This window comes from Schistocerca gregaria, chromosome 3 (genome assembly GCF_023897955.1).
Source record: "Schistocerca gregaria isolate iqSchGreg1 chromosome 3, iqSchGreg1.2, whole genome shotgun sequence".
Taxonomy (NCBI): domain Eukaryota; kingdom Metazoa; phylum Arthropoda; class Insecta; order Orthoptera; family Acrididae; genus Schistocerca; species Schistocerca gregaria.
This window is the reverse complement of record NC_064922.1, coordinates 80,793,116-80,815,930: the sequence shown is the minus strand read 5'-3', so window position 1 is coordinate 80,815,930 and position 22,815 is coordinate 80,793,116. Positions and strand designations below refer to the sequence as shown.

The window sequence follows — 22,815 nt, the reverse complement described above, 5'->3', positions numbered from 1 at the left end:
AAAATCTTTTGATATTTTCAATTATCCTTTTCATATCTAGGTCTCTTTGGGATTTTATTACCTTTGGGTGCAAGCAGAAAATCTCAAAAGAAGCCTTGTTTTCTTCTGAAAACCGTTCTTGCAAGGATTGGACTAGAAAATACAAATATGGAATACAGTGAGATTTTCTGTAGTACTGAGTGATGGATGATTTGAACGATGCATTTGTCGTGCAACTACTCGCGGTTGTCGAATTCCAGTGACATCTATTCCAAGTGCACTATAGAAGCTTTCAGCTCTTTTCATTATCATTTCAAATTCGGCTTCAACATTTTCTCTGTCATCCAATAACATTTTACAATTCCTTGAATGTGTTCTGAAACTTCTAACAAGTTAATGTTTACTGATTGGAGGATATCGGTGACAGGTTCTAGTTTGGCTAAATATTTTGCTATGACTTTTAATGTAACAATAACCGTTGGAGAAGTAAGTGTGCATTAATGTTGCCAGGATTTCTGCCTAGTTTCACGATCTTCTTCTTTATGTTAAATTACTAATGCTTCAACAATTTCTAAAAACTTATCATTAAATTTCCTTATAGACTTATGCTTCTCAGACCAGCGTGTCTCACACAGTTTTTGAAGGTTCCCAACTAGGACTTTCCTTTGCGTGTTCCCCCAGAAAAAAGAAATTCCTTCTTTGATAGTACCAATGGAATTTCTAACCTCTGGTAAGATGTTCAAATCATTCACAACTAAATTAAGTCAATTGCTAGCACAACGATAGAAGCGAGCCTTGGGATATTTCTGAGCAATCATCTTCTGTACTCCGCCAATTTTACCGGCCATCGTACTGCACCCACCATAGCCTTGTCCTACCATTTTATCTAGATTTAAACCCCAAGCAGATAAAAGTAGATATCGTTGTGTTGGAGATATGTTTTGCATCTAACGTTGCTAATGGTGTAAATCCAAGGAAGTCTTCTCTGCCAACATTATTTGCAAGGTCAAAATAACGTGCATATAGAGAAAGTTGTTCTGTGCCTGCAGTATCCATTGTTTCGTCTGCTAAAAATGAACGTGATTCGCTGTTATTAATCAAATCATTTCTTAGTACTTCGGTGCAAACATCAATTAAATCATTTTGGGTTCTATGAGAAACATAGATAGCATTTTTAGGCGCACCCTCAAAATGTTTCCGCAATGTTTCGTCTCCTGACTATACTCTAAATTGTAACAAATCATCAAATACACCATTTGAATTTGTTTTTCCTCTTAAAGGTAAGTCAAGTAATGCACACGGTCTGGAAACCGCGCGACCGCTACGGTTGCAGGTTCGAATCCTGCCTGGGGCATGGATGTGTGTGATGTCCTTAGGTTATGATCATCTTGGTATTGAAGCTCTTTTTCTCCGTGTTTGCTTTAACAATATATATGTTTTTGGATAGGGTCCGCCTTTAGCAAAACACAGTTTTGTTTTATAACCCAAACATGTTTCACTGCAGTTGCAGCATCCTCAGTGGGCTTTTATTTTACATCTGTTAAAGATAAAGAACGTTCTTTGTTGTTTTGTATACATGTAGCTATTAGTTTAAAAAAATGTAATTATAGATATTTGAAAAAACACATAAATTATGAAAATCCATACCTTTTTACCACATGGTGTGGTTTTTCTGACGTCTTGTGTTTCTACAATGACCGACAGTTTGTCATCTGCAACCACTTATACCTTAAAGTAGATAAATTGTTTAAGCCAAAATTACGATTTGAAGAACTATGTTATTATTATGCCTCAAATTCTTTAATTCTGTGTGTGTGTGTGCGCGCGTGTGTGTGTGTGTGTCTATTTACATGGTGTTTCACTTACTCTTTTTTCGTCTTCATCACTGTCAAACACTTAATATTGAGTTGCCACTGCCACTGTCACTGTCACTCACTGTTTCACTGTTTATCAGCTATAAAAACAAAACATGGCTGGCAGTGGAACAGCTGGAGGTGTAAAAACAAGATGGGTGACAGTGGAACAGTTGAAGGTGTTCCTGTCGGCTGTTTTGAACCTTTCAGAGGTGACTGAGATATTTTGTGTGTGTGTGTGTGTGTGTGTGTGTGTGTGTGTGTGTGTGTGTGTGTATGTAAAACGGGGAGACAGAGAGAGAAAGAGAGGGAGAGAGAAAGGGAGAGAGAGAGATTTTAGTCTGTTAATTCTTTGAGGGCAGAGAACAGAGTGCCATTGCAGAGAGCTGTGTATTCATTTATTATGCAGTGAAACATGTTTGGGTTATAAAACAAAACTGTGTTTTGCTAAAGGCGGACCCTATCCAAAAACATATATAATGTCCTTAGGTTAGTTAGGTTTAAGTAGTTCTAAGTTCTAGGGGACTGATGACCTCAGAAATTAAGTCCCATAGTGCTCAGAGCCATTTTAACCATTTTTTAGTAATGCACAAAGCAATACACGATAAAAAAACTGATTTTAACTTTGCACTTACAGGTTGTACAAATTTCGCAAGATTCTCGTTGGTGAGTTTTTTCCACACTTTTAGTTTTGTTTGTCACAACACTAATGAAATTATTTGTCTATTCTACTGCATCTTTATGCCACTCGGAATTCATATACATTTTTACACATTCATGGAACTTTTTGAAATTTGTGAATGGGCGGGTTATGAATTCGGAATGATGACTACCATGCGTTACGCGTGTGCGGAAGAGCACACAAAACTTGCAGAGGGCACCTTTAACTGCTTTAGAATAGACCAGCCACGGATATAATGACAGCCAGTCTGGTCGAAATGTTCTTTTTGTGCTGTCTGTGTCATTCTTACAATTATAAAATTTTTCAGGTTGCCATGGATTCAATAAACTCTTGTACTTTAGGCAATTGTCAGTATCCTTTTGTTTTCAACGTAATTTCCGACATGGGGAACACTGACCAGGACACTACTGCCCTTGTCATCGACGCACTTCAAGCCAGCAGAGGTACTGGCTTGGCTTTATTTTCTCCATCACCACAACTACTCGAATTTTTAATAGTGATGGTTGCGTTTGACTCGCCCTTTTCCTGTGATACCTCATCATAGACAGTATCTTCTTCGACACCTCCACTTTCATTTGTAGTTTTCCTTCGATTATGAGGTACAAAAAACTTACCTATATCGGTCATTTTGCCACTGTATACACTGCGCTTTTACATTCACAACGCACAAACGTCTATGCAAACCACAATCGCGCTCCACTGTCCACTTACAACTCACAATGAATTTACATAACCCTTAACGCGATGGGATGCCGAACCGAGCTGAGCGATGACTAAAGAACAGAAGCTGAAATCGTATCACAGTGGTGGGAGGGAGGGAGGGGTTTTGGTTCAACTATGAAACAGCTCGGTGTCCATTAGACCGCAAGCCAGCAACTTTGAGTTTCGTGCGATCGTTTGGATCGGTTTCTTGCGATGGATGTGGAAATATTTATGCGATATATTCCTATTAGAACATAGCAAGACTCATCTAGAACGTTCCGGAAATAAAGGTAGCTCACGCCACACCACGTTCGTTGACAGTAGTTCCAATGACGAATATTGCCTACTTCTACAGACAAATAGCGATATTAATGGTCACAGAGTACCCTCGAACACTTATTTAGCAAACGAAAAGGAACATAATAAAATACGCTAATTTAAATTAGCGTCTGACAATTGTTAATCATTATTTGAAATTTGAAAGAGTAGAATTTCTCCGAGTGTGTTTTTTTGTGCAACTGTATTGTGTTGCCAGTTAAGGTTTATGAAGAAGTTTGTACTTAGTGAGGTGGGAACAGAAATGATGACATATCAGTACCCCATAAGTCAACATGTTCGAGATGGAACTCTCACCATGGGTACCATTCTTAATGAGACCACGTACACATGTAGTAGTTTGTTGATCGGCAGATTCGCTTTATTTTATTATAGCTTATTAGTAATGCCCAGAGTTTGTTAATGTGTAAACCGTCTTTCCTTATCAGATATGCATTGTTTACAGTTACTAAAATCTCGAATATGCCAGCTATAGATATCTATCTTTAATTTTGTATCTTTCGTCATATAGATACTGTATCGTAGATTGTTTTTGAAGGATGATATCATTTTTTTACGTTCGTGTTTAACGTCCCTTTCTGACACAACTAATTCTTTTAATATGTAAAGAACGAAAATGGGCGTGCCTTCAGGAAAAACGCTTAAATGTGTCTCAAGAATGCATTTGTAAAAGTTAACAATAAAATGGTGGTTCATCTGATTATTCCCATTGTTGCCTCATTTGCTGTTAATTTCTACCACGTGTGGGCGTAGAAATAAAAATATAGATACTTCGTAGGCAATAGCTGTAAGATGGATATGTAACAAATTTCCACATCTTCAACGAACGAGATTTCTTAAAGAAAAACACACAATTTTTAAATTTATCATTATTTTTTAAATTTAGTTCGATTCTGCTTTAAAGTTTTTCATTGCTTTATTTCATCCTGTCATTCTGTTTACATATGTTTTGTATCATTTTTACGCCATTTTATCGATATTTTCCGGTTATTTTAGTGGTAATTTTACAGGTATTTTAAATCATACATAAGTGAGCTCTAAAGTTACAGGTATTTTTCATATTTCGTATTCGTAAACTGAATGAATTCTCACTAGGGGCAACTGACCCCCCCTCCCCGAGAGAGACCTGCCGCGCCGCCACTGGTTCCGCGGCGTCTGAACACTGGGAGTCGGCCTCACGGCCCGGCGGCTCTCTGGACCGCACGCAGCATCGTCCCCGGTCCAGGGACACAGCTCGCGAACAGTCTAAAGTTAACAAAAATATCTACGAAGTCACCTACCTACTTCACTCGTCCGTGTATCAAAATGGGAGTAGTTCTGCGCCGTTTATGATTATCCTTTGATCTCCTTTCTACACTAATATTAGACTAGTATCAATTAATTACACTAAGCGACCACTTACAGCAAGAATTAAAAATCAAAGAAAGTTTCTTATGTTCAATGAAATGTCCACATCTCTATCTGTTAATTTAACTGCTTTCTATAACTACTTAAGTTCATCAGCTGTGTTTCACATTTGCTTTCTAATTAAATACGTGCTCATTATCGACTGTCATTTAAGAGCTAACATAATAAGCTACGGTAAAACACTGTTTGGTCTCTTGTCTGTTTATGAACACGATTTATTAATTTTCAGCATTTACCGTACCTCTATAACGCCGCCCTGCTGGACTATCGACTGTACGTGCGCCCTTCACGCTTACAGTCGCCTTCCTCTCGGTCGGCCACCGCGCCAGCCACGTGCGGCCGGGGCTCGCAGCGGCAGCGCCGTCGCTTCATGTGCAGGCACCTACTTGCCCTCCGACGGGGCTGACCTACCTGACACCAGCTGCAAACTTGCACAGTCCGTTTAATCTTCTATCACCGTACGTCTCTACCTGTGCTATGCCAGGCAATTAGCCAAGTCAGTTACTTGCTGTCGACATATCTCCTCTACTTGTCGATGGCCTGTAATCTACCCAGGCAGTTACACGTCGTCTGCTTTTGTCTATCACTTGCCAGTTACCAATCCAGTTACTTACCTGCGTACTGTCAGCTCTGCTCTCGCCTGATCACTGACAGCTTCCCAGAACCCGCCCAGGCAGTAACCTGCCCTCTCAACTCGTCACTAGGCAGCAGCCCACCTGGCAGCTTTCATCTGGCCTGTCACGACGCCTACGAGAAACACAGGCCGCGGCGCGTACGTCACGAAGGTAGTACTCCGCTTCGCTCGCTCGCTCAAATCGGCAGGCAACTACGTTTCTACACCTGTTAACTCGTGTCTACGAGCGTCCGTACAAACGAAAACTGCATCGTCTACTGGATTCCGCTATTATGGAATCTTACTGTTATTAGTCCTATAATGATGGGAAGTCCATGGCCCTACTCATACTTTGTTACGGCGGTACTGCCAAACAATAAAATAAAGTCATGCTAAAATGATTATTAGTTGCATAAGGCACTAGTTCCAGCAGAAGAGACTAAATGCGCCGGCCGCGGTGGTCTCGCGGTTCTAGGCGCGCATTCCGGAACCGTGCGACTGCTACGGTCGCACGTTCGAACCCTGCCCCAGGCATGGATGTGTGTGATGTCCTTAGGTTAGTTAGGTTTAAGTAGTTCTAAGTTCTAGGGGACTGATGACCACAGCAGTTGAGTCCCATAGTGCTCAGAGCCATTTGAACCATTTTTGAGACTAAATGCTATAAACAACACGACGGCTAGTAGATATCCGTGGATAAGAGAAGAAATATTTAATTTAATTGATGAAAGGAGAAAATATAAAACTGCAGTAAATGAAGCAGGCAAAAAGGAATACAAAAATGAAAACGACAGGAAGTGCAAAGTGGCTAAGCTGGGATGGCTAGAGGACAAATGCAAGTATGTATAGGCTTATCTCACTAGGGGTAAGACAGGTACTCCCTACAGGAAAATTAAAGACCTTTGGAAAAAAGAGAACCACTTGTATGAATATCAAGAGCTAGGCTGGAAACCCATTTCTAAGCAAAGAAGGGAAAGCAGAAGGGTGGAAGGAGTATATAGAGGGTCTACACAAGGGCGATGTACTTGTGGACACTATTATGGAAATGGAAGAGGATGTAGATGAAGATGAAATGGGAGTACGATACTGCGTGAAGAGTTTGACAGAGCACTGAAAGGCCTAAGTCGAAACAAGGCCCTGTGAGTAGACAACATTCCATTACAACTACTGACAGCCTTCGGACAGCCAGGCGTAACAAAACTCTACCATATGGTGAGCAAGATGTAAGAGACAGGCGAAATACCCTCAGACTTCCCGAAGAATATATTAATTCCAATCCCAAAGAAAGCAGATGTTGACAGATGTAAAAATTACTCAACTGTTTAATAAGCCACGGCTGCAAAATACTAACGCGAATTCCTTACAGACGAATGGAAAAAGTGATAGAAGCCGATCTCGGGGCAGATCAGTTTGCATTCCGTAAAAATGTTGGAACAACTGATGCAATACTGATCCTACGACTTATCTTAGAAGAAAGATTAAGGAAAGGCAAACCTACGTTTCTAGCATTTGTAGACTTAGAGAAAGCTTTTGACAATGTTGAGTGGAATACTCTCTTTTAAATTCTGAAGGCGGCAGGGGTAAAATACAGGGAGCGAAGGGCTTTTTACAATTTGTACAGAAACCAATGGCAGTAATAAGAGTAGGGTAGGTATTAAAATCCATGGAGAAGAAATAAAAACTTTGAGGTTCGCCGATGACATCGTAATTCTGTCAGATACAGCAAAGGACTTGGAAGAGCAGTTGAACGGAATGGACAGTGTCTTGAAAGGAGGGTATAAGGTGCGAAAGCAAAACGAGGATAATGGAATGTAGTCGAATTCAGTCGGGTGATGCTGAGGGAATTACATTAGGAAATGAGATACTTAAAGTAGTAAAGGAGTTTTGCTATTTGGGGAGCAAAATGACTGATGATGGTCGAAGTAGAGAGGGTATAAAATGTAGACTGGCAATGGCAAGGAAAGCGTTTCTAAAGAAGAGAAATTTGTTGACATCGAGTATAGATTTAAGTATCAGGCTTGGGGAGAAGTTTGTGGCACAACTTGACGAGAAGAAGGGATCGGTTGATAGGACATGTTCTGAGGCACCAAGGGAACAGAAATTTAGTATTGGAGGGCAGCGTGGAGGGTAAAAATCGTAGAGGGAGACCAAGAGATGAATAGACTAAACAGATACAGAAGGATGTAGCTTTCAGTAGGTACTGGGAGATGACGAAGCTTGCACAGGGTAGGGTAGCATGGAAAGCTAATCAAACCAGTCTCAGGACTGAAGACCACAACAACAACATCGAGTATTGATATAAAATTAAATTTTGCTGAAGTGCTGTTAATCAGTAAGACTTCATAATAGGAGATACCACTGGAAGGTGCAATTCTCGTTAGTACTTACACGCCTAGCTGCGATTTAACATGTTTAGAAACGCATTTTGTCTCCTGAGCTGAGCGAGCGAGCTAGTGACGCACTCGCCGCGGCCTGTCTTTCTCGTGGTCCTCGCACCTGGCTGGCCTGAGTGGGCGAGCGGTTCTAGGCGCTCCAGCCTGGAACCGAGCGACCGCTACGGTCGCAGGGTCGAATACTGCCTCGGGCATGGATGTGTGTGATGTCCTTAGGTTAGTTAGGTTTAATTAGTTCTAAGTTCTAGGCGACTGATGACCTCGGAAGTTAAGTCGCATAGTGGTCAGAGCCATTTGAGCCAGCCTCGCACCTGTCAGCGGTAACGCGCCCGGATGGAGCTCCGCTCTCGTCAGCCCAGCAAGTATACCCAGTATGGAACCATATCATCTCTTAACTTATCTCACGAAAATTGATTTCTAGTATTATTTTGCAACATTTCACGAATGTCGCAATACGGGTTAACATATGGAAACACAACTTCTACTAAAGACGTTGTTGTATGTTGTGTCCCTGACGAAAGTGTGATAGGCTTTCTACCGTTCTTTGTCTACATTATTTAGGGCACCATCTGAGCAGCCATCTTAGATTTTTTCAGATTATACTGTCGTTCACCAGCTAATGAAGTCAACTTCGAAGAACTACACAAATTACAAAATGATTTACCCAATATATCTGAATGGAAGGAAAAGAGACAGTAGACGCTGAACAAAAAAGTAAGAGGTTCCCCACGTGGGCCCTAAAAGTGTATCTTGGGACTGCAGTCACCAACAATTTAGACTGATACAATAGTATAGATAATACTGCAGTGAAGGTGAACTAAATGCAGCGTTTTTTCTCGTAAAGTTTACAAGTTGCAGGAAATTCGCCAGGAAAATATTTTATATTATGCTTGTCAGTATAGGGTTCACACCAAAAGACAGTAAATAAGTTTCATGAATGGCAGTCCGTTTTCTGCTGTTACGAAATAGGGAAGTGAAAAATGCGGCAATCGGAAGTGAGCTAGGAAGGTAATTGCACTCGTTGAGAATAAAATGTTTTCTTGATGCATTTCTGGGTGCTCATTTCGGGTAAAGTAGTTACGTTCAAACATATGAAGTTTTGGCACATACTTAAAATTTCTGTGCGGTATCAGAAATATAGGTATTTAATCGTTATACGACGTAACAGAAATGAGTTTAATTGTATATGATCTATCAAGTTTTCTCAGTGCAGTAGGCTACTAGTGAACTTCTGGGTGTCCTGCCGAGTCGTAGTTTCCATTTTCTGCACAATAGTTCGACGAGCGACCCAGCCGTCCTCTTTAGACTCTAGTTTTACTGCTGTGTATGTGTGTAGTCCCTGATGGGACTCCAAACAGAATGTGAAGCAACAACTCCTCAGAACGACCAGAAACACCCTATTAACCCAATTTTGCAATGTGTAACACAGCTGTCTAGATATTTAGTTGATATTGTAACGTTCAGAACGACATTAGCGTTGTACGTATCGTTTTCCACGAAAAGTTTAGCAACGGTTGATAAATCAACTGTTGCTTCCTTTTGTGAATTTCACGGCTTCAAGAGGTTATATTAATCTCATGATTACTCTGCATAAATCTGTGGCAAATTTAGAATGAAAACGTATCAGCGGACAATCTTAGACTCTGTCGAAAAAGTGCATTTTGCGACTTAGGCGTATAGATTTCACTCCACATCGAGTGTGTCTAAATTCTGAGGAAGGACTCCTTCTTACTCAGACGAGACACTCGTGCAAAAGACAAGCTCTGGCCTCAAAAATTTTGGCCAATATGAATGCCAAAGGTTGGAGTGAAAAATGTAATATTCATTTCAAAGAGAGATTCAAAGAAAAATTTCTGTGTCCACTTCACAAAAAACTTGGCATTATAGAACGTTTTCATAAAGTCTTACCAAAAGATAGTGACGCTGTCAAATATGTGGCGACTAAGTTACCGCAGCTGCCACAACCTAAAGTGAAAGAAAAGATATTTCGTCAGCCATGATATTCGGAAACTAATAAGAGATGAAATTAATAACTTGAATATAACGTATTAATTATTCCGTAAAAGTATTTATTTATTTCGTTATGAACAGGCTTTTGGCTTGTTTTACAAGTGAGTAACGGTACAGGTTACTACGTCATATGGACAAACTGGTGAATGTAAGGAATAACCGAATAAAGGGAGCGGAAGAAAGGTGTCTACGGAATGTGGGTGTGGAGCAGTTGTAGGAAGCTTATTAGCTAATGGTGAGAGGAATAACAACTGGCTGCTACTTTAATAAGGGTGAGTAATGAAACTATGTTTGGTTATTAAGGACCAGGTCATGATTCTTTGGCCAGAATTTCAAGTAATGTTAGTTTTCTCCCTTTAGTTCCTTTACGGACAACATCACATTTCACATTATATGATGGCATTCATTCAAAGCATGTTCAGCAAAGGTGGAATCTTTCTTTCTCAGTCTCCAACTCCTTTCATGCAGTCACTTTAGTGGTTAATAAACACCAATCAAAGAATCCTGACCTGGTGCTTAATAACCAAACACAGTTATTAAAGTAGCAGCCAGTTACTATTCTTCTTACCATTAGGTAATAAGCTTGTTAAAACTGTTCCACACCCACATTGCACAGTCGTATTTCTTCCCCTCCCTTTATTCGGCCTGTTTGTCGCATTCACCAGTTTGTCCATAAGACGTAGTAGCCTGTGTCATTACTCAGTTGTAGAAAATTTCTGTTTTAAAACTCACACAGTTTTGATATATGAATATACTGTAATGTGAGATTCATTAGTTTAAAGTCCCTTAAGGTACTATATCATGCTTGTGTTCTGTATCGATATAGTCATAAAATGTTGCATATCTTTGTACAGCATTCTTTGCACTGCTATGAATTCTCGCCGAAGTTGTGTGGACTACCTGTCCAACATTAAGTTATCTGACGACGGCCTAAGAAGTCAAAAACCGGTTCATGACGAATTAATAAAAATTATTGTGGAACATTAATACGTTTTATTCAAGTTATTAATATGTCAACATTTCCCCAAGAGCCGACGAAATATTCCATAAATACCATCGAAAGATGAAATATTTGTAGACAAAATTAATGAAACCCAAATTTTATCTTATTTTTGTTTTAGGCATGTTGTCAACAAGTATCTTGGAGAGCACAAAGACGAAGAGTACGAGAACATAGTAAGAAACATGCTGGGTCACTTCCAAATACTGGATGCTGCAGCGAGCTCGAATCTGCACTTCCTGGCCTCCCGTGCTACCTGTTACCTAGAGAATCTAGCTGCAGTGAGTGAGCAACAGGGAGAAACAAATGAACAGGGCACCAGGAGGGGTGATGTCAACTTGATATCTGGCTACTGCTGGACTCTGCGATCCGAATGTCCCCAGCCAGTGCACAGAGGAACAAACGATAGAGATACTTACACATCTACGTCTCCACCCACACAGATACTCCGCACCACCGGACAGTGCGTGTTGACTGGTACCCTGTACCACTACTCGCCATTTCGTTTCCTGTTCCACTCCCAGATAGAGCGAGGGAAAAACAACGGTCTTTGTGCCTCCGTAAGAGCCCTAATTTCTTGAATCTTATCTTCGTGGTCCTTACGCGAAATGTATGTTGGCGGCAGTAGAATTGTTCGGCAGCCAGCTTCAAAGACCGGTTCTCTCAATTTTAGCAATAGTAAGAGGGATGGAACTTAAACATTGGCAACTATTTATTCACAACCGATACAAAAGAATTGCATGTTTGCTCCTGTTACTGTCCTTCAAAGCAATCACCAGCGTTTGGTAGAATCCTTGACAGCGATGTGTAGTTTACCATTAGGACACTACTAATACTTTAACCGAACATTACAGGCATGGTTTGCCTACTCATTCGCATTAAGTTACATTTTTCCGTAGTCATCACAGCAACTAGAAATTTTGTCTAAGTCGTTTTATATCTTCCTACAGTCACTCAACTTGGACGCCTCACCGTACACCACAGCACCACCACCAAACAACCGCAGATTACTGCCCACCAAGCCCGCCAAAGCATTTATGTATACAGAGAACTACAGCAGTCGTGTCACACGGTGGTACTCCTAACGATACTCTTTTCTCTGGTGAATATTCGCCGTCGAGGAGAACATACTGGGTTGTACACTTAAGAAGTCTTTTTCGAGCCACTGACTTACCTGTGAACTTATTCCATATGCTCGTACCTTCGTCAACAACCTGCAATGGTGCACTGCGTCAAATGATTTCCGGAAATCTAGAAATATGGAATCTGCCTGTTGCTCTTCATCCATAGTTCAAAGTATATCAGTCTCAAGAACGTTTATTATATTCGAACGGCGAATATGCTCGAGGACCCTACAGCAAACCGAAGTCAGGAAAGAAACATAATACTTCATTATAATATTAGGAGTGACTTATATACAATGTTTTTGATAAAAGTTATTGAATGAGCGTGTTTCGTATCAGTTTTGTGGATCTTCATCATCACTTTGTTGAAAAAGACCTCATGTCATAGAGGGAAACGCTTAGCATTTTTTATCTTCATATATGGAAAAAAACATTAGAATCAACTAAATAATTAAGATAAATCTTTAGAAAGTATAAAATTGTAAACTTGCGTTATTAAATCAATGCCACATCGATGTCCTAAAAGTCTTATCGCGAAATAATACTAATAGTAGGGCCAATAATAAAAATTATCCGAGTCCAAAAGGTGACTAACAGGTGCTTTTTATCAACCATAATTTCTGAAAATGGCGTGGAAGAACTATGAAATGACAGGATTAACAGGGTATTTTAGTGTGAAGCTGAAGGTGTTGGTGACGGAGGAGGCGAATATGGACGTACTGAAATAGACGGAGATGAGTACAGAGAACGTGATGAGATTGAAGAGGATATGACAGTCGATAGTGCAGTGGAAAGAACCTCGAGCTACATCCTTTAAGAACGGTCTCAAACGAGAATGCTTCTACACTAGCGCGCTGCTATGAAGAACCGACGAAGGGGCAACAAATATCTGCAAAAACTGAAACCGATTACTGGAAGCACACATACAGGTAAAGTGTCTTTACGTCTTGACTGCATCTAAGTTACGATATGAGAAATTTTGACTATTCACTGGATTGTTAACCATAATTTCATTGCAATAAAATATGGATTTTAACAATGGGTAACGATTTCAGTTATTTCGGTAATTTGGCTATACAGTTATAGTGGTGACAGGTGGTGGACGTATGCACTGATAGGTCTCACGCACAAAATCGACAATAACATGGGTCAAAGAACTAGAACTCTAAATAATACAGAATCATCTTTCGACTCATGACTGCTGTCTATAAATGTTTCTAGAAACATTTCCAACTAATATTTTTAAGGTTGGTTGGGAGAGTGGTCATCTTCTCGTTTACCAAATAACGAATACTACACCGGCAGGGTTTCCTCTAAGTTAGTGACAACAGAGTAACTGTACAAACGTCGAACCTGAGCAGATTCAGTTGTGGTTAACGCTGGCGTCCAGACGGTAGGTACTCCTACAAACGTGAACAGAGGCGTGGCGGACGTTTGCGAGACGCTTCTCTGCAAGCGGAGCCTCGCCCTGCGATGCTGCACTGGCCGGCAGCAGCTGGTCTGCCACCTGTGGCTCACCTGTTCTCTGTTCCGCGGAGCCCTTCTGGCTTGCAGCTCAGTGCGAGTGACACTGGAGGTAGACGGCCTGCTTTGGGATAGAATTGGTTCTTAAGTGACTCTTCGGACTCTATAATTGCGTTCGCTCTTCACCTTTGTGTTCCGTTCTTCTCTAGTTCTGAGATACTGGCAGCTGGCTACTAGAGATGGGTAGTTCGCGAACGAACTGTTGCAAAGGAACGGTTTTACCAAGATGAACGAAAGGACCGAGGAACGAATTCCAAGGAACGATCGGTTCGTAGTTCACTTCGATCGCGGCGGTCTACTTATAGTTCCCGGGAACGAGGAGCGATCGGTTCATAGTTCACTTCGGTCGCGGCGATCACTTCTGCAGTTCTCGTCCCAGCCTCGGTCGCGTGCTCGTCTCAGTCTCGGTCTCCCTCAGCCGCACTCCTCATTCTTCGCACGACCACGTGACTCAGTTCCACTGACAACTGCTCCTAGTTACTTCAGTATCCAGTCGTTCGTCTCGTTCACTGCGCTCGCCTATTTTACATGTGTTCCAAACGGTTCTTGCACTTGGTTCTGGCTATTCAGCGTCCACCACCGGTAATCAAAAAGTATTTTACAGTTACGGAAATTACATAAAAATTACGTTATATGTAATAGGTACGTCTTTTCAGGTAACAAAAGGGCATATCAGCTCACTTCATTATATTGATGAACAGCAGAAGATATACTCATAAAAAGGCAAGTTTTTTTGTTATTCATATATTTTTTGGTTTTCCTCGATTTGATTTAGCAGCTAACTTTCAATAATTTGCTTAATTTTTAGTGTAAGAAAATTCATATAAAACGATTTTCGTGTATCTTTCATATACAAAACATTACATTTAGGAAGGTCTAATTATTTTTAAGTTTGGTTGTTTCCAATTTCCATGACCTGCTAGTTTGGTTTCTTTGAAAAAAAAAAAAAAAGTGGGTTGTGGGTGATTTTGGCTCAGTAGGAAAAGCGGTGCGCCTCCATTTGAAAAGACGTAGATTGCCGTAAAATTGAATTTACTCATCATCTCAAAAACATTTGTTCAGAAGGAGCTTTCAAACCAAAAACTTTACTACTGCGAACTTTATTATTATTATTATTATTATTATTATTATTGTTGTTGTTAGCATTTACTTTAATAATTCAACATAAAAACCTAATGTTTACTAAGCGTGTGACGCTAATATGAGAAAACCACATTTTATTTTATGCTTCCATAAAGTCATTACTTCGCCTACGAACTCAGAGACAAAGTGAAGTACACACAGGCTGTAAACGATTATTGTTTACAACGTAGCATAGCTATGTAGTGGAAGTCGAAACGAAGAATTTTATACAAGACACTTGTGATCTATTAAGTTCGGAAACAGCCACCAACAAGTTTACAAGACTACATGAGCTAAGCCCATGCGCGTCGCGTGAGATTTTCATATTCTCTCCTCCAGCTCTCTACACATCGTCATCGATTGTTTCGCAATAGTTGCTTGCATTAGCTTGTTATTTCTTCACTGCCTAATTATTACATGTTTGTCTGTTTGTTGTATCTGCTCGTAACGGGCAACACATCGTCCGTAATTGGCGAGCAGTCTGGATTCGGGGCCGGTTTTTCCGTGCGCCACTCTATATTACGAGTATTTCCCTGCGATCAGCCACACAAGGCTACGGTTGGCCAAACGAGAGGTTCTGCAGAATCACAGAAATTATTTCGAAAAGTGTGTAAGAATTCTGTAATGAATAAAACCTCTATTCTCCAGGGGGGAGGCAAGTGGCCCCTCTTGGTGCCCTCCATCTCTCAGTCATCTACACTACTAGTTTTCAGTTTTTCATGAGAACCATATACCAAGCACAAACGAAAGGTAAACGAGTAAAAATGACCTGTTCCCAAAAAAGAACGATCAGCAGTGAACTACGAGGCGCATTCAAGTTCTAAGGCCTCCAATTTTTTTTCTCCGGACTGGAAGGAGATAGATACATGCGCATTGTTTTAAAATGAGGCCGCATTCATTGTCAATACGTCCCAGAGATGGCAGCACCGTACGGCAGACGGAATTTTACCGCCAGCGGCGAGAATGAGAACTGTTTTAAATACTTAAAATGGCGACGTTTTCCTTGCTTGAACAGCGTGCAATCATTCGTTTTCTAAATTTGCGTGGTGTGAAACCAATTGAAATTCATCGACAGTTGAAGGAGACATGTGCTGATGGAGTTATGGATGTGTCGAAAGTGCGTTCATGGGTGCGACAGTTTAATGAAGGCAGAACATCGTGTGACAACAAACCGAAACAACCTCGGGCTTGCACAAGCCGGTCTGACGACCTGATCGAGAAAGTGGAGAGAATTGTTTTGGGGGGTCGCCGAATGACTGTTGAACAGGTCGCCTCCAGAGTTGGCATTTCTGTGGGTTCTGTGCACACAATCCTGCATGACGACCTGAAAATGCGAAAGTGTCATCCAGGTGGGTGCCACGAATGCTGACGGACGACCACATGGCTGCCCGTGTGGCATGTTGGCAAGCAATGTTGACGTGCAACGACAGCATGAATGGGACTTTCTTTTCGTCGGTTGTGACAATGGATGAGACGTGGATACCACTTTTCAATCCAGAAACAAAGCGCCAGTCAGCTCAATGGAAGTACATAGATTCACCGCCACCAAAAAAATTTCGGGTAACCCCCTGTGCTGAAAAAAATGATGGTGTCCATGTTCTGGGACAGCGAGGGCGTAATCCTTACTCATTGCGTTACAAAGGGCAGTACGGTAACAGGTGCATCCTACGACAATGTTTTGAAGAACAAATTCCTTCCTGCACTGCAACAAAAACGTCTGGGAAAGGCTGCACGTGTGCTGCTTCACCAAGACAACGCACCCGCACATCGAGCTAACGTTAAGCAACAGTTTCTTCGTGATAACAACTTTGAAGTGATTCCTCATGCTCCCTACTCACCTGACCTGGCTCCGACTTTTGGCTTTTTCCAACAATGAAAGACACTCTCCATGGCCGCACATTCACCAGCCGTGCTGTTGTTGCCTCAGCGATTTTCCAGAGGTCAAAACAGACTGCTAAAGAAGCCTTCGGCGCTGCCATGGAATCATGGCGTCAGCATTGCGAAAAATGTGTACGTCTGCAGGGCGATTACGTCGAGAAGTAACGCCAGTTTCATCTATTTTGGGTGAGTAGTTAATTAGAAAAAAAATCGGAGGCCTTAGAACTTTAATGCACTTCGTAGTACCCAAGGATGAACGAGTTTGCTCATCTCTACTGGCTACCCACTTTATCACAGGAGTTCAGTATGTAGCATTACGGGTGCAGAGATGAGAATTCTATAACAACTCTGAGTGAGTTCTTCTCTACTGTGTCCTGTTTCGAGGCGAGACATTTGAAAAAGGTTCGTGCTCTGGTGCGTGCCAGTTGGTTCGATTTTTTCAGTGCACGTTCTCGTCTGACCTGATAGTGTAACGATGCGTGACGCGTTAGAAAAATCAATTCTGTCGTTTTCTGAACAACTTTCTCTCTGGGTGTTCCTACCCAGCCTATCAGAACACAAATTCAAGAGCGACTGGAATATGTTGAAAGGGCTTTAAGTTTTGACTATAAAAGAGACATTCCGTGCGTCTATAAGCCTCGAAATTATCCAAGAATTTGACACATCTTCGATAGTGCTTCTAGTTTTTTCTTCATGCACAAGTAGATTTTTATAACAAAAATTCTTTGTGAGATCTGTTTTACATTGTCATAAAGATTATGTAAGAATTTAAGTTTGTAAACTGGTGCACTGTAGACAAACTCAGGCTCGTCATGGTTTTTGGATTTTTTCCTTTTTGACTTGTGAATGTACGGTGCAGCTGGTAGGCTGTGAGCGGGCGATGCGGCGCGCCTACCTGACGTCGTGCGGCATGGGCAGCGTGGCGCCGCGGTCCAGCAGGATCTTGATGATCTCGTAGTTGTCGCGGTGCGCAGACAGGATGAGCGGCGTGATGTCCGGCGTGAAGGTGGCCGTGTCCGGCGGCAGCGCCTCCCAGCTCTGCGGACACACACGGGGCGGGCTACCCTCAGTGCGCTGCGTCTGTACGTGCGTCTAAATGTGCCATCTCACTTTGTAGTACAGTGACACACAGAAGAAGTTAAGCAGGACGCTAAGTTACTTTTGTAAAGACAGACGCAGGTCAAGGATGCTTCTAAGTAGACACGAGCGCCCATACAGATGCCCCCTGCCCTGACTTCCGTAAAGCATTGCGTACAGTTCCGTACTGCAGCCTAACGAACAAAATACCGACTTACGGAATACCAGACCAACTACGTGATTTTACTGAACAAGTCCTAGCAGACACAGCAGGTCATTCTCAATAGAATCAAGTCTCCGGACATAAAACTCACATCGGGCGTACCCGGAGGACGTTTCATAGGTCTATTACTTTTCGCAATGAATATAAATAGTATGGAGACAACACTGGAAGTTCCGTGACGCTTTTCGCTGATGAAACCCTTTGTACACAAGTCACAACGCTAGGATATGGTAGCGGAATACAGGAACGCCTAAATGGGATTTACAACTCCCTTTCTACATAAGAAATGCAACTTATTGCGTGAACGTAGACAAGAAAAACCCTTATTGTATGATTACACGATTGCAAAACAATCACTTTAAGCAATTATTTCCATAAAATATCTAGGAGTATACGTACAACCACATAAAACTAAACGCAGGTGAGGCCTATGTGACACTGACAGCCACTGGAAGAATGCGCAGGACATGTAGCCCGCAAACAAAACACTCTTCCGACCAATTCTTGAATACTATTCCGCAGTAAGGGATCCATACCAGATCCAAACAGTAGCAGCCAGCGCGTTTCGTTACTGACTCGGTTAGTAATCGCGAAAGCCTCAGAGACGAGCGACCAGCTCTAGTGACAAACGCCGTAAGATATGCGTTCTTGGGTTCTTGTTACACTTCCTAGGGCACGCGTTCGCGGAGTGCTCAACATCTATGTTGTTTCCTCCTACGTATACCTCGCTGAGAGACAATGAAGACAAAACCAGAGAGATAGAAGGCCACACGGCGGCTTACCGATAACTATTCGTGAATGGAACACAAAAGATGGGAAGTGACGGTGCGACACGAAGTACCCTCCACCACACACCGCAAGGTGGCTTGTGGAGCTTAGTTGTAAATGAAGATGTACGTCTAAACAAGGTCCCTGGAGTAGACGACATTCCCTCAGAATTATTGAGGTCCTTGCCAGAGTCAATCGTGACAAAAGTATTCCACCCACTTTGCAAGATATGTCATACAGGAGAAATACTGACAGATTACAAGAAGAATGTAATAATTCATATTCCAAAGAGGACAAGCGCAGACACATGTAAATATTATACAACAATCATCTTTACAAGCCTTAGTTGCGAAATACCACAACGAATTATTTACAGAAAAATGGAAAAACTAATATAAACCGAACCTGGGAAAGAACGGTTTCAGTACCGGTGAATAGTAGAAAGATAGGGCCCTACAACTTACCTTACGACTCACGCCGAAGGCTGCACGTTTACACTTATGCATTCATAGACTTACAGAAGGCTGTTAACAATGTAGCCTGGAATACAGTCTATAAGTAAAATACTGGAGAGAAACACTGACTACAAGATGTACGGAAATTGGGCAGCTGTTATACGTAAGACCCGAAGGTCGTGAAGCGGAAGCAGTAGTTAAGAAGCGAGTTAGACTCGTTTGTAGCCTCTCCTCAGTGTTATTCAGTCTATACATTCAGCAGGCAGTAAATGAAGGCACCGAGATATTAGAAAAAGGCATTTATGTTGAGGAAGAACAAATAAAAACTTAGGGGTTTGCCGACGACATTTTAATGCTGTCAGAGATGTCAAATGACTCAGACGAGCAATAATGAATAATATCTAATATGGAGGTAATGAACGGAATTGGCGAAAAAGGAAGTTTATGACACAACTTTACTAAAAAAAACGGATCGGTTAATGGGTTACATAGCGAGGCATCGAGGAGTCGTCAGTTTGAGAATGAAAGAAAGTGTGGTGGCGTACAAACAGAGTACAGTAAGCAGGAGCTACGCAGAACTGAAGAGTCTTGGACAGGAAAGAGTAGCGTGGTGATCCGTATCAAACCTGCCTTGGGAATGAAGCCCACAACAACACAGGGCACTGCGCCTGCTGTGTACGGATGCACAGAGCCGCGGCCACACTTGCCAGGCTCCAGTCTGCTGCCCTAACATGCGACGGCGCTCAGGCACCTGCCCCCACACCAGATGCTCCTCTTATGTCTATGGCCCCACTAGGGAGCCCTGTGCCGTTGGCTTCCAATACACCCAACTCATGGCGGACAGTGGATAGTTGCGAACCTCTGGGCGGGTGGCAAAAACGGGTACTAGCCGCAAGGCCTCACCCTTGTGCCTTAAAGATAGCTTTGAGTCTTGCCACTGCTGTAAATATACGTGAGTCAGTACCGGAGACCTCACCTGTTGGGACTGGGGCCCATCTTCTGAAATGCAGGGAGTGGGCTGTCTGGGCACTGGGAGATCCAACGTTCAGCAGGTGATGGAGCCTCTTAGGGCAACAGCAGGCAAGTCGCGAAGGAAGGCCAATGTCCATTCAGAGTTCGAGATACGGAAAAACTCTCGACTTAGTGCAGCTGCCTACAGACCACGAATGACGCCTGTCGCCTGCGTTCCGGGGTGGTCCTCGGTCGCTACCGGCTGCCAGCTGGTTTGGTGGAAACAACTGGCCTCGCCCGCGGTGGTCCCACAAACGACCGTTGTCTTCTGCTTTGTGCCGAGTGGAAGCCTTAAACCAGAGGCGGAGACAATTCTGTCACGAACGCAGATGCGGATTTCTCGGACTCTGCTATATGATAGAAAATGTTTGGACCTCTCTTCATAGATCGGGTATGCACTACACCCAGGTAGCGCCTACTACAGTAGCAGAGTGTGTGTGTGTCATCAACACGTTGATTTTTTAGGAAATAGAAATCCCGCCATATGTTCATAAGTTACTTCTAATTTCAGTGACAAAATAATGCCAGCTCTTTTAATTACACAGAGCTTGCATATAAATTTGCTGGTCAAGTTATAGCATTACAAGGGGATTTCAGTGTAACAGCTTTGGGTTGACAGACTCAAGCGATTAGTACAGGTGGAAGGAAGGGGGAATGCTTTGAAACTGTTCTCAATGAATTATTCAACAATAATATGAAAAGTTAATCGAAGAAGCGACTCGACAGGGGATCATTTTAGATCTTCCTGATATAAACCGGCTTGTAATTTTCGACTTAATTAACACAGAGCAGGAAATCAGTAATGAAACGCCACTGTGTCATCACAAACTATAGGTGCAAATGGGAATGTTAAGGGAGGTAGGAAGATATTTCTGCTGCCAAGAAGCAGATTTCAGATTATTTGAGCAGTCGACACAAGACTGACACGCTGAGCACGAATTGTAAACGTTCAAGTGCATCGGACAATGTGCATAAGATACACATGAGCTGAGCTAAACTGTGAAGGACGGTAAAGAACCCGCCCTGGTTCGACAGCCGTGTCAAAAGCCTACTCTGAAAGAATAGCGAAATTCAGCACAGATTTTAAAGTAGCCAAAACCTCGTACACAGAAAAACTGACCGATGACAAAATTAGCACAAGGAGAGCAATTTGAACGAATTCGATAGCAAATTTCTATCTACTGATTTGGCAGAAAATCGCAAAAACTTACAGTCAAAGCTAAATCAGTAAATGGATCAAAGCCATAATTCGAGACCGTCGGTGGCCGCAATCACGTCGCATTAGAAGATAACAGAGAAGAGCTGAATAAATAAATTCTTTTTTTCTAAACCAGTTTGAGGAAGATCCTACTGCATTTTTTCCTTTCAGCTGTCGGATAGCTGTCAAAATGATCGGTCCAGTGGGAAAAAAAAAATTAGTGAAGGCACTCAGTTGAAGCACGGTGATTGGATTATGCGTACAGCCATCTCTACCTCTATCTGCAGTTTACCGCCGATCGCTGAAGGATGAAAGCGTTTATAGTGAGTGGATTATCACACAGGTCATTCCCGTTTGCAAGAAGGGTTATCAGACAAATGTAGAGAGTTTATAGAGAATTAAAACTCTATTCCTTTACACAACCATCGATGGTTTGTACACGTGTGAAGTTCGATTGGCATCTGACAATATCTTCAGGGTGAAATACTTTTTTTGTCAGTTAGTGACGAGTTCAAAATATCTGCTATTACCAAATTGTGCATAAACACTTAAGTTAGTGGTCAGCAAGAAAATTTTAAGCTACAACAGTCTCATAACCAATATGACGGATGTAATTTATGTAAATTGAGAATAATTACTAATTTACACCATCATCAGATACAAGTTACTACAATATTATTATGATTAAGGTAACAGCCTGTGCAGACCCTGAATGACACTTGACAAATATATGAGGTCTTTAATAATTATTTATGAGTTATGTTTTTAGATGTAATCTGTAAACGACCTAGACATCAATTATAAACAAATCTCAACGTTAACTGAATTTTCAAAAAAATATAAATGTCATACCGCGGCAATACAGCAAACTAGGAGCTGTTCCAAATGAAGTAGAACAGAATTTAGTATACTCTGAACAGGGTTAGCGAAATTACAAAGATAACTTTATAAGGAACGTCTCTAGAGCCAAACTAATGTATGAAAGGAGATTAGTCAGTGAACTGTAATTGTTGCTCTTGTACCGAATGTTTGCAAATTTCATACATGATAAGCATGTGTTGTAAGTTATAATGCAATTGAAAGAAACAATTTAAAAGAAACTTAATATGTACTGCATAATGGAGGTCGACTATTCGTGAGTAAAGATAATTAAAAAATTTGTATCCCAACTAGAAAGCATATACAACTTGATGTGTATTTATAACAATATTTAATTGCAAAAGATTCATAAAGCTATATTTATAATCCTACTCACTGAATTGCATATTATGATAATAGAATGCATTAGAACCGCAGACAAAACAGAGACACTAATTGACTATCTAACAAATTTTTACATGTCTTCATGTACCACTTCCTGTATATCTGAGTGTCACATTATTTGTTATAAAGAAACATTCACGACATTTCAGAAGCTTTTTTGAAGAATATTTCAAAGAACATGTTTCCCATGCTAGTGTGAG

At 41.5% G+C, this 22,815-nt stretch overlaps 1 protein-coding gene across 1 annotated transcript in view; it reads right to left on the bottom strand.

Annotated features, from left to right (window-relative positions):
* The window catches only part of LOC126354208 (transient receptor potential-gamma protein), an 847,751-nt gene that overhangs the window by 700,239 nt on the left and 124,697 nt on the right, over window positions 1-22,815 (bottom strand). Inside the window, exon 5 of the mRNA XM_050003666.1 lies at window positions 17,516-17,658. Within this exon, the coding sequence (XP_049859623.1) occupies window positions 17,516-17,658 (143 nt within the window). The remainder of the gene's footprint in view (window positions 1-17,515; window positions 17,659-22,815) is intronic.